Here is a 12,489-nt window from a genome sequence, read left to right as displayed (position 1 = left end):
ATTGTATGCAAAATTGCAGACGGAGAAAGTCCAAAGCTTTCATCAGTTTTCAAGAGAATTACAGACCCAAAAAAGGTTAAGAACCACTGTTCTAGGACAACAGAAGCAAAATACTCACTGAACACAAGATAAAGACCATAGGAAAAATTAGTGCTTTAAATTCTAAGATTGGCATGTTATACACATTTGACAAAGTAGCATCCGTGATTCAAGTATCATACGCAGCTCCTTCACCAAGCCGGGGCTCTGACCTCAGATCTGCTGTTTCATTCTGTTGGTACCAATTTCAGAACGCTGGAAGTTGCCACAGCAGAAGAGCTCAGAGCCAATATCCCAAAAAGTCTATTTTTTCCTATTACTTTTTTAGGTGTTTTGAATCCTGGCATCATACAGCAGCCTAGCATTAAGTAGGTAGGATGACAGACACATCTCTCTTCTAACTGTTAACAGTGTGATGAATTAGAAACTACAAAACATGGGCGCCTGGGTGGCTCAGTTGGTTAAACAACTGCCTTCAGCTCAGGTCATGATCCTGGAATCCCGGGATCGAGTCCCACATCAGGCTTCCTGCTCAGCAGGAAGTCTGCTTCTCCCTCTGACCCTCTTCCCTCCCATGCTTTCTATCTCTCACTCTCTCTCTCTCAAATAAATAAATAAAATCTTTAAAAAAAAAAAAAGAAAGAAACTACAAAACAATTAAGGTTACCCCTAACAATGTGGGACTCAAAGGTGCTTGACCTCCACGCACATGTGAAAATCCATATATAACTTTTGAATCCACCAAAATTAACTACCAATAGCCTCCTGCCTTGGAATAAAATATTCCTAATGAAAGGAAGTACCAATGAGTTGATTTGTTGACGGCATTCTTTTTCTAGGACCACCATACGATGTTACACCTATGTAAGCCATTCACACACAGGGAAGCATACACAGACACAAGGCTTTAAGACCATACTGACGTCTTGATGATTAAAAATACAGGGCCAGGGATGTCTAGGTGGCTCAATCAGTAGAGCGTCCGCCTCTTGACTTCGGCTCAGGTTGTGGGATTGAGCCCCACTGCTCAGCGCAGAATCTGCTCAAGATTTTCTCTCCCTCTCCCTTCTCTTGGCCCTCCCTTTGCTGCTCTCTCTGAAATAAAATCTTAAAAAAAAAAAAAAAAAAAAAAAGAATACAGGGTGCCTGGTTGGCTTAGTCAGTAGAGCATGCAACTCCTGACCTCAGGGACATGAGTTCAAGCCCCACGTTGAGTGTAGAGCTTCCAAAACAAAACAAAACAAAACAAAACAAAGCCATTCCATTCACATGTATTAGCAGTTAGTGACTGGATCAACACTCAGTCATAAAAGTTTGTCATTTATGTTTTCTAATTATCATTTCTTCCCAAATTTTGCATTGTAGGATTGCCATTCAAAGATTTTGGAAGAAAACTGAAAACAGTATAAAGTGAAACACTAAAATGAGTAGAAGGAAAACTACAGTAGCATAGAAAAAGTATAAAGCCCAGTGTTTTGTTTTGTTTTTTTAAAGATTTATTTGACAGAGACACAGCGAGAGAGGGAACACAAGCAACTGGCAGAGGGAGAGGGAGAAGCAGGCTCCCCGCTGAGCACGGAGACCAATGTGGGGCTCGATCACAGGAGCCGAAGGCAGATGCTTAACCAACTGAGCCACCCAGGTGCCCCCTCAGTGTTCTTTTTTTATTAAAAGTTAATTCAGGGGGTGCCTGACTGGCTCTGTTGAAGGAGCATGTGACTCTTGATCTTGGCATCCTGAGTTCGAGCCCCACATTGGGTGTGCCGAGGTTACTTAAATAAATAAAATTAAAAAAAAAAACAAAAACGGGTGCCTGGGTGGCTCAGTCAGTTAAACGTCTGCCTTCGGCTCAGGTCATGATCCCAACGTCCTGGGATTGAGCCCCACATCGGGCTTCCTGCTCAGCGGGGAGCCTGCTTCTCCCTCTCCCACTCCCCCTGTTTGTGTTCCCTCTCTCGCTGTCTCTGTCAAACAAATAAAATCTTAAAAAAAAAAAAAAAGACAGAAATAAAAGACCTCAGAACTGATGTAAACTACCAGATTTCAGAACATGTGTTAATAGCCTATATATATGCAACTGAAAATTTAGGTGCTATACCATATTTTAAGACTCTTTAAGAAAAAAAACAAAACAAAAAAACAAAAAACTGATTTTTAAGAAATATTACCTAAACACGTGGCTTACTCAGTGTTGAACTGTAAGTTTTCATTCTTGGACTTTGAAAATGAAATTAAATATTAATGTATTATGTGAATCAGACTAAGTGGTATTCAATTTTTAAAACTAGCCTTTGGATTTAGAAGGGAAAATAAAGTTTCTCTAGGCACCTCTGGGTGGCTCAGTCAGTTAAGCGTCTGACTCTTGGTTTCGGCTCAGGTCATGATCTCAGGGTTTTAAGATAGAGCCCCACTTAAGGCTCTGCCCTCAGCACGGAGTCTGCTTGTCCCTCTCCCTCCCCGCCCCTACACATGAGCTTGCACCCCTCCAATAAATATAATCTTTAAACACAAACTATAAACAAAATACTACTAACAGCCAACTGTTGAGTGGAAGCCTTACCAGCAACACGAACGGTTAACATATTTTGTATGTTATATGTATTACATAACATATTTTTTAAGTAGACTCCATGCCCAGCATGGGGCCCAACAAAGTGCTTGAAATCACGACCCTGAGATCAAGAGGTGACACTTAACCAACTGAGCCACCTAGGAGTTCCTATATACTGTACTCTTTCAATAAAATAAGCTAGACGGGCGCCTGGGTGGCTCAGTCGTTAAGCGTCTGCCTTCAGCTCAGGTCATGATCCCAGGGTCCTGGGATCGAGCCCCGCATCGGGCTCCCTGCTCCACGGGAAGCCTGCTTCTCCCTCTCCCACTCCCCCTGCTTGTGTTCCCTCTCTTGCTGTGTCTCTGTCAAATAAATAAGTAAAATCTTTAAAAATAAATAAATAAGCTAGAGAAAAGAAAATCATAAGGAAAATACATTTACAGGACAGTACTTATCCCCCCCGGAAAAAATCTGCATCAAAATGGACTCGCACGATTCAAGCCCATGTTCTTCAAGGGTTCAAATGCTAGAAATTTATGGGAAGGAAATTTATATTCTACTAGTTGTGTCACACCACTAGCTAGTTAATTCAAATTTTGTGAAATCACTGTGCATGTTTTATATATCTGCAATATAGCTCTTTTTAAAATCATTCATATTTTAGACTTTACTCTCCATAAAGTATACTTCATTAATACTCCTTTTTTGTGGTTATCTGAGAAACTACTCTTGAGTATTTGTAAGTAGCATCTCCACTCTTGTGAATTATAATCAATATTCTGAAAGACAATTCTATAACCTGCATATTACAGAGGTATCAATCCCTGATTTAATCTTTCTCTCCACCTAAGCGGCCAAATACTTGTCAGCTGGAGATCCTTTCCAATTATCCACAATAGAACAGTCGGTCCATTTATCTATACCTAATTCAATTTGATTGCTGAAGGTCTTGTGACCCTTTGGAAAAAGATACGCTTATCACTGTGTATCAATACTTCCACAGACCGGGTGTCTGGGTGGCTCAGTTGGTTAAGCGACTGCCTTCGGCTCAGGTCATGATCCTGGAGTCCCGGGATCGAGTCCCACATCGGGCTCCCTGCTCGGCAGGGAGTCTGCTTCTCCCTCTGACCCTCCCCCCTCTCGTGCTCTCTGTCTCTCATTCTCTGTCTCTCTCTCAAATAAATAAAATCTTAAAAAAAAAAAACTTCCACAGACCAACCTACGAAATGAGCCCTAGATGACCACAGGCTACCAGGTAAACAAGTAAACTTAAGGATTAAGTTTTCTTAAACCTTTAAAAACAAATGTAAATTTTATCATTTTTTAAAATGTACACTTGTGTTATGACACACTAGTAGTTTCTACTGAATACCAGTGAACACACCATTAAAACAGAAGAGAGAAGCCTGTCCCTTTTCTGTTGTCCCTTAATTTTACCAAACTTACTGTTAAATTTAAAAATCCTATACCTTTAAACCATGGTGCTCTACCTTTACTAAGATGAGTCACCCTGAATAAAGTTCAGAACCTCAAAGTTGCATGCTCAAGTTAGGATAGAGAGGAAAAAAAAAGAAAAGATAGTTTGTTTTAGAGACTATTTGCTATTACCTAGCACACGCAGTGTTTAAACAGGGTTAAACCAATACCAGTAGCAATCCTTTCCTACCAAATGAGTTGTAAACATTCAAGTCCATTAAAGGATAACTAATAAAGTGAAGGATACATAGTGTATCAGCTATTATTTGTTTGAAAAAGACCACGAATTTTGGAATTTAGCAGTCTGAGCTTGTTTTCAAGTTCAAGAGATTATGGTTTTAGAAGATGATTAACTTGGCCAGAATGAAGAGGTAGGAAAAATGGGAGTCATATTTAAAACAACTATATTGGTATTAGCTTCAGTCACCTGTTGGAAAGCACATTGTAACTACAGTTTTAACTCCTAAAGCAGTTCATGTTTCTCTATGGCCAGAATGCAGTCATTTTACAAATGGTCAAAAGAAATAGATGAGAAAATAGGTGAAAATATGCTAAATCATTCCCCACATTTCAATATTACTATGGTTACATACAGAGACAAATGCAAATATTTGAGTCTAATCTACAAACTATTATAATTAATCTAAGAGTTAATGTTTCAATCAGTGGGGCACCTGGCTGGCTCAGGAGTGGAGCATGCAACTCTTCATCTTGGGTTCGTGAGTTTGAGTACATAAAATAATAATAAATTTTATTTATTTTTTATTTTTAAAAAAGATTTGGGCGCCTGGGTGGCTCATTTGGTTAAGCGACTGCCTTCGGCTCGGGTCATGATCCCGGAGTCCCGGGATGGAGTCCCGCATCGGGCTCCCTGCTCGGCGGGGAGTCTGCATCTCTCTCTGACCCTACCCCCTCTCATGTGCTCTCTCATTCTCTCTCTCTCAAATAAATAAAATCTTAAAAAAAAAATTAAAATAAAAAAAAAGATTTTATTTATTCATTTTTTTTAAAGATTTTATTCATTTGAGAGAGAGAGAATGAGAGATAGAGAGCACAAGAGGGAAGAGGGTCAGAGGGAGAAGCAGACTCCCCGCCGAGCAGGGAGCCCGATGCGGGACTCGATCCCGGGACTCTGGGATCATGACCCGAGCCGAAGGCAGTCGCTTAACCAAATGAGCCACCGAGGCGCCCTTATTTATTCATTTGACAGAGAGGACAAGCAGGGGGAGTGGCAGGCAGAGGGAGAGGATGAAGCAGGCTCCCAACAGAGCAGGGGAAGCCCGATGTAGGACTCGATCACAGGACCACGGGATCATGACCTGAGCCAAAGGCAGTCGCTTAATCAACGGAGCGACCCAGGCGTCCCAAAAATAAAAATAAATTTTAAAAAACAGCTCATGGGGTGCCTCAGTGCCTGTCAGTTAAGTGTCCAACTCTTGATTTCGGCTCAGATCATGATCTCAGGGTCATGGGATCGAGCCCCAGGTTGGGCTCAATGCACAGCAAGGACTCTGCTTGTCTCTCTCCATCTGCTCACATGTGCACTCTCTCAAATAAATAAAAACTTTTATTTAGGGGCGCCTGGGTAGCTCAGTCGGTTAAGCAACTGCCTTCGGCTCAGGTCATGATCCTGGAGTCCCGGGATCGAGTCCCACATCCGGGCTCCCTGCTCAGCAGGGAGTCTGCTTCTCCCTCTGACCCTTCCCCCATCATGTCATGTGCTCGCTCGCTCTCTCTCTCATTCTTGCTCTCTCAAATAAATAAGACTTAAAAGGAAGAAATAAAATATCCAATATTAAAAAAAAAACTTTTATTTATTTTTTAAAAGATTTTATCTGAGAAAGTGAGCCAGAGGGCGGGGGGGGCGTGGAGAGCACATGCTTGCACACATAAGCAGGGGGAGGAGCAAAGGAAAAGGGAGGAGCAGACTTCCCGAAAGGGAGCCCAACATGGGGCCCAATTCCAGGACCAGGAACCATGACCTGAGTCAAAGGCATATGACTAACTGACTTAACCCTCCAAGAACCCCATAAATATATATATAAAATCTAAAAGTTCTAGAAACAAATATGACTGTCACTGAATATACATCACAGCACTTCAGCTAGAAGATGGGAAAAAAGGGGAAATATTAAGAACAATTATTTCAGTATAGGAGAAATGGTATGTAAGGCTGGAATGACAGAACATCATGAATACCATCCCAAGGAGTTTGAAATGAATTCTAAAATCCTTGAAGATATTTTTTGTAGACAAGTAAAAATAATGGAAGATACAATGAACCACAATTCTGATGTTCTAACATTAACTCTCCTGTGACCATCTGTAAAACCTAAACAAATTTCATCACTTTTCTGGGCCTCAAATTCCTTATCTGATAGAGAAAGTTGTTGAGACAGAATCTAGGTCAGATTTAGATAGAAATTAGGAGGGGTGCCTGGCTGGCTTAGTCGGAAGAGCATGTGACTCTTGATCTCAGGGTTATGAGTTTGAGTCCCTTGTAGGGAGGAGCCTACTTGGAGGAAAAAAAAAAAGAAATTATGCTTTAGTAGTATCACATCTGACAGATATACTGGAGCTGAGAGAGAAAGAAGATGTAGCATATCCAGTATGTATGAGAAGAAAGCAAATAAAAGCAATTAGAACTAAATAACAGAAGGGCGCCTGTTTGGCTCAGTCAGTTAAGCATCTGCCTTCGGCTCAGGTCATGATCCTGGGATCCTGGAATCGAGCCCCTCAATGGGCTCCCTGCTCAGCGGGGAGTCTGCTTCTCCCGTTCCCTCAGCTCCTACGTGCTCGCTTGCTCGTTAATCTTAAAAAAAAAAAAAAAAAGAACTAAATAAAGGATAATAAAGAGTAACACTACCACGTGAGAGGTGGGAAAAAGAGCTTCCTGACTTAAGGATCTACGATAAGCACTATGGATTAAGTTTGGGAAAGACAAGGAAGGACCTGAAAGTTGGTGAGAGACTTTGGCATATGAGCTGTAAGCAAGAGAAAGCAGCTATGACAGTTATTCAAATGTGAAGTGCCTAGGACCTAAATGTAAAAGAGAGTATACCTGAGGCATTTTCAAAGGAGAAAAAAGTCAAGATTTGATATATGATTGAATTTGGGGGTTAAAGGAAAAGAAAACTAAAGATGATAGATGACACTCAGGAATTCAAAATTAATCAGAAACAATCCAAATACTGATCTTCAATTTTACATCAGATTTCAGCAATATACTGCTAGCATGCTTGCTTTTACTGAAGTTTTTAATATTACCTATTTTTTTAAGTTTACTTATTTAAGTACTCTCTACACCTAACATGGGGCTCAAACTCATGACTCTGAGATCCAGAGTCCCATGCTCTTCTAACTGAGCCAGCCAGGTGCCGCTTTATATTATTCTAAATCAGTCATCGGTGTGAATGCAGTGAAATTTTCTATCACTGTTAGCTGAGAACTTTCAAGGTTAGTACAAATGCAAAATATCCTTGCTAGAAAATGGAATAACGGGGCGCCTGGGTGGCTCAGTTGTTAAGTGTCTGCCTTCGGCTCAGGTCATGATCCCAGTGTCCTGGGATCGAGCCCCGCCATCAGGCTCCCTGCTCGCAGGAAGCCTGCTTCTCCCTCTCCCACTGCCCCTGCTTGTGTTCCTGCTCTCGTTCTGTCAAATAAATAAAATCTTAAAAAAAAAAAAAAAGAAAACAGAATAGCAAAAACTAAAAAAAAAAATGTTATGTTATATACAAAGAGAGTAGTAATTTTCATACTGCTCTCAAGAGAAAATGAGTCTGAAATATAGGCACAGAGATCAAAATATTTAATTCAAGTTGAATTACTAAGTTAACCTTTTTCTGTTCCATGATCATTTGACTTATGACAGTGGCTTCTGATACTAATATGTCTGGACTATTTTTTTTTTTTTTAAAGATTTTATTTATTTGAGAGAGAGAGAGAGAGCACATGAGAGGGGGGAGGGTCAGAGGGAGAAGCAGACTCCCCGCTGAGCAGGGAGCCCGATGTGGGACTCGATCCCGGGACTCCAGGATCATGACCTGAGCCGAAGGCAGTCGCTCAACCAACTGAGCCACCCAGGCACCTGTTATGTCTGGACTATTTCAAAGGGTACATTTTTTTTTTTTAATGGAGTAAAAAACTGGCACCTTCCCTATTGCCGATTAAGTCCTTATACGTCCTTTGCTAAAATTTTTTCTCAAATTATATTTGAAGCTGCCAGAACACTTGAGGCACTATAATTTACTAGAATGTTCTCCATTTAGGGGCGCCTAGCTGGCTCAACCAGTGGAGCATGTGACTCCTGATCTCCGGGTTGTGAGTTCAAGTCCCATGTTGGGTGTGGAGATTACTTAAAAGTTAAAAAAAATAAATAAAATAAAACAGTTCTCCATTTAGATGAGATGTAAATAAAATGTATTTTAATTGCCTCAGGATTGAAAATTTAACTTTTACAAAAATTTGTGTGGCTCTGAAAATCACTTATACTAAGATGAGATGATTAATCACAAGTAAGGCTTTAAGATGAAGGCAAGAAAAGAGCAAGCTTTCAGGAAGCAGCCTGAAATATATCACCTGGAAAATAAACATTTTAATAAAAACAGTATCACTAGAGAGTTCCATTTAGAACCTACTCCAGGATTTTTACAGGAAAGCTAAGAGTAGAGAGATGCTATCAAAACACTAGGCCTACTTACTGAAGTCATGATGCATCAATAGTTTGATTTTGAAAAACTCTGATTAACAACAAGTCCTAAGACCCATAAATAATTTCCTACAGCAAAAATAAAAGCTGTTTACACAAATCCCATTATTTATATTTGGACTCTACTGCAAAATATGGAAAGGGAGGGCTATATTTACTACTGATTTTGAGAATTTATATGAACGTCTTCTTTGCTCAGTCTTAAAATAAAAACAAAAAAGTATAACATGAATTTAAGTAATTACAATATAAATTTTTTAAAAAAGATGTTATCTATTTATCTGAGAGAAAGACAGAGATAGTGAGAGAGAGCATGAGTGGGGAGGAGAGGGAGAAGCAGGCTCCCTGCTAAGCAGAGCGCCCTACACGGGCCTTGATTCCAGGACCACTGAGCCAAAGACAGAAGACAGTCGCCCAAGCAACTGACCTACCCAGGTGCCCCACAATACAAACGTTAAGAGCTACAGAAAATAGACTTCCACCTGAAGAGCTACTTAACTGGGAACAATACAGATATCAATTTAAAACAAATTATAGGGGCACCTGGGTGGCTCAGTCGGTTAAGCATTTGCCTTCGGCTCAAGTCACGATCCCACGGTCCTGGGATCAAGCCCCACATCAGGCTCCCTGCTCAGTGGGGAGCTTGCTTCTCCCTTTCCTCCTTGCTCCTGCTCTATCAAATAAATAAAATCCTTATAAAAATAAAACATCATTCATATTATGTTCCTGACCTTGTTTATAAATAAATAAAACAAATTATAAGTAGAAAAAGCAAGGTAAAACATGTTTAGTTTACCAAAATACAAGTCCATAGCACTTGCTTCTGGACACACGGTAATTGCTGATAATTCCCATTTCATCAAAACTAACTCAACACCAGAGTCCCCATTATTTAACATAAAGAAGTACCTGGATCTGGGCACCTGGGTGGCTCAGCTGGTTGAGCATCTGCCTTCGGCTCAGGTCATGATCCCCAGACCCTGGGATCAAGTCCCACATTGGGCTCCCTGCTCAGGGGAGTCTGCTTCTCCCTCTCCCTCTGCCCCGCCCCCCATCATGCTCGTTAGCTCTCTCTCTCTCTAATAAATAAAATCTTAAAGAAAAAAAAGTACCTGGATCTGAATTAAATACATCTATAACTATTATTTCATAATCTCTTCAGTTGCCTGCAGAACTGATCATTTAACTCCCCCAAATGAAGAGTAACTAAAATAAAAACTCCGAAGTATCCATTTCTTTAAAGAGAAAGGTCCCCAACATAACAAAATAATCACATCCATCAAATTGTAGAAGACCCAAGTCAGATCGTAGTAACAGATCTCTGTAACTGACCTTGAATTACTAAAGTAGATATTTTAGGTAAAAGGCAGTACAGAACCAGTATTAGAGATGTCATAAATAAAAAGTATACTCAAATTAACAGAAAAAGCTGCAATTTTTCTGGGTACCCAAAGAAAGTGAAATTCATTCCGTAGGATCCTTGGGAAACTCATTTGAGATTCAAACCTTAAGTCAAATGAAAAAAAAAATTGGGGGCGCCTGGGCGGCTCAGTTGGTTAAGCGACTGCCTTCGGCCCGGGGCATGATCCTGGAGTCCCAGGATCGAGTCCCGCATAGGGCTCCCCTGCTCAGCGGGGAGTCTGCTTCTCCCTCTGACACTCCCCCCTCTCGTGTTCTCTCTCTCTCTCTCAAATAAATAAAATCTTTTAAAAAAAAAATTCCTCCTAAGAAGCAAAGGGAAGAAGCTTACTGATTTTCAATGACATTATCTGTTGACCTTATTTTGCAAATGTAAATATCCTTTTGCTCTTTTATATCTTTTTCCTTTGCTTGATAAATTCTTTAGAATTGGGTTTTCCACTTTAAACTCCAACAACTGAAGACCAGTCATATATAATTTTTCATAATATATAAAATTTTAATACATTTATTCTTAAATATAGCATGTGCATACTTCACCTTAACATGCCAAATGAGATAACCTCTAATCAATGAGTGGCTGCTAACCTAATTAAATCAAAAGTTAATCAATTTAATGTTCGAAAATCTATATGTAATTATCCAAACTGCTGTGTAAAACAGATTTTTTGCTAGTTGATCCATGAATTTTTAAAAGCTTCACAAATAAAAGATACGTCATTTAGAAACAGTTTACAATATCACAGATAGCCTAATTCACGTAGTTATAACATGTCCTCCCCCCAACCCCCAAGTTTACAGTACATGTGTTCAGTGGCCTGACCTGGCTGAGATACCGCAGTGGCTGTAAACTGAGTAGCCCATGGCGGATTCTTCTGTCCTCCAAACTGAGCCATGATGAAAGAGGGAAAAAACCTTCACTTGTTTGTCTTCTACAGCAGCGATCTATTAAGAAAAAGAATCCACATTTTAAAGTTCAAACTATAAATGTCACAGAAGTATTACAGAAATGTTTGTCAAGGACATCTTCGTAGATCCTAGTATAAATAACAAGGTATATATGAACGTCCGATATGCAGCAAAACATTCTACATCAAGTAGCTCACCAAAAGCACCCAATTTCGACATATGACATTAGGGGCAGACTCACAAGAAAGGCACTTCTTTCCGTGACTACAAACTGTCACATTTAAACAGAAAACCATGTGCTGTTATCTACCCAAGTCTTAACAGTAAGTACACAGCTTCAGGTTCAAAGAAAATATAGAGCCTGCGTGTTTCTTTCGGCAATCAGTTGGGGACTGAAAGTGGTGGAACCAATAACGGAAACTGGGACGAGACACTGAATAAAGGTATTTAAGACTATCATTTAAATAACGAACATCTCCTTACTTTTTCGGGTTGGGAAGGGCCAACGGGCTCCTTTTCTCTGTCCCCCCCTCCCTCGAGGGGAGAGACGGTTGAAATAACGGATGCCCCCTAAAGAACCATCGCTAAGACCCCTCCCCCCAAAATCAAGCCAGAAAAGGCGAAGATCGCAGCCCGCGCACCCCCTCCTTCTCCGCGCGACTCGGAGCGGCCAGAGCTCTGCCATCCATCTTCCTCCAGCCCCAGCTCCTCGCGGGGCGCAGACCAGAGAAGGCGGAATCCTCCGTCTCACGAGACTGGGCGAAGTGCCAAGAGAGGACTATTGAAAGCCCTGGTCCCCTTATCCCCTAGGCCGGGCAGAGAGCCTCCATCCCCCAAAACCCGCGCCGCCACCAGCCACCCCCGACGCCCTGGGCCGGAGGCCGGGAAGCTAAAGCTCAGGGGCTCCAGAGTGACGGATGGCGCTCGGGAGTCCCTCCAGACCCGCCAAGCCGAGGCTGAGGGGCGCTGGGGGTACCAGAAGAATCGAGGCGGGGGGAGGAGGGTCGAAAAAACGAGGCGGTGGGGGAGGGGCTGCCGCGCGGGGCCTGCTCCGACCCGCACAAAAGGGACCATGTCCCTCCCGCCCCAGTCCCACGAGAGCCCCACCGTCGCCGGCCTACGGACGCCGTGCTACCAAAACGGTCGCTCCCGGCCCTTCCGCGGATTCGACAGGACGTTAGGACCCCGGCTCCGCCGCCCGCTGCTCCAACCGCGAGAACCAGACCTTCACCTGAATCGGGTCCCGGCTAACACCGAGGCCATTTCAAAACCCGTCAGCGTTACGCGCATGCGCCAACTTCCCCCTCTTCCTCCACGCCTCTCCCCTCCTCCGCATCTCTGCGAGGAACGGCGCTTACGGGTTTACGTTCTACGTGCGCGCTCCGCA

At 41.9% G+C, this 12,489-nt stretch overlaps 1 protein-coding gene across 8 annotated transcripts in view; it reads right to left on the bottom strand.

Moving 5' to 3' along the window:
* CCAR1 (cell division cycle and apoptosis regulator 1) overlaps nucleotides 1-12,450 on the bottom strand; it is a 64,393-nt gene extending 51,943 nt beyond the window's left edge. For 2 of the 8 annotated variants that reach the window (XM_027589238.2, XM_027589281.2), the window contains exons 1-2: nucleotides 12,210-12,366; nucleotides 11,017-11,138 (exon numbers count right to left, since the gene is read on the bottom strand). In XM_027589238.2, the coding sequence (XP_027445039.1) occupies nucleotides 11,017-11,089 (73 nt within the window). In that variant the 5' untranslated portion in view covers nucleotides 11,090-11,138; nucleotides 12,210-12,366. Of the gene's footprint in view, nucleotides 1-11,016; nucleotides 11,139-11,343; nucleotides 11,368-11,585; nucleotides 11,690-12,209 lie in introns of those variants that run through there. The other 6 variants (XM_027589288.2, XM_027589296.2, XM_027589246.2 and 3 more) reach the window with 5 other exon arrangements.
* Nucleotides 12,451-12,489: the final 39 nt, after the last annotated feature.

This window comes from Zalophus californianus, chromosome 15, assembly GCF_009762305.2.
Source record: "Zalophus californianus isolate mZalCal1 chromosome 15, mZalCal1.pri.v2, whole genome shotgun sequence".
NCBI classification, from domain to species: domain Eukaryota; kingdom Metazoa; phylum Chordata; class Mammalia; order Carnivora; family Otariidae; genus Zalophus; species Zalophus californianus.
The sequence above is the reverse complement of the archived record's forward strand: the minus strand, read 5'-3'. Positions and strand labels throughout refer to the sequence as shown.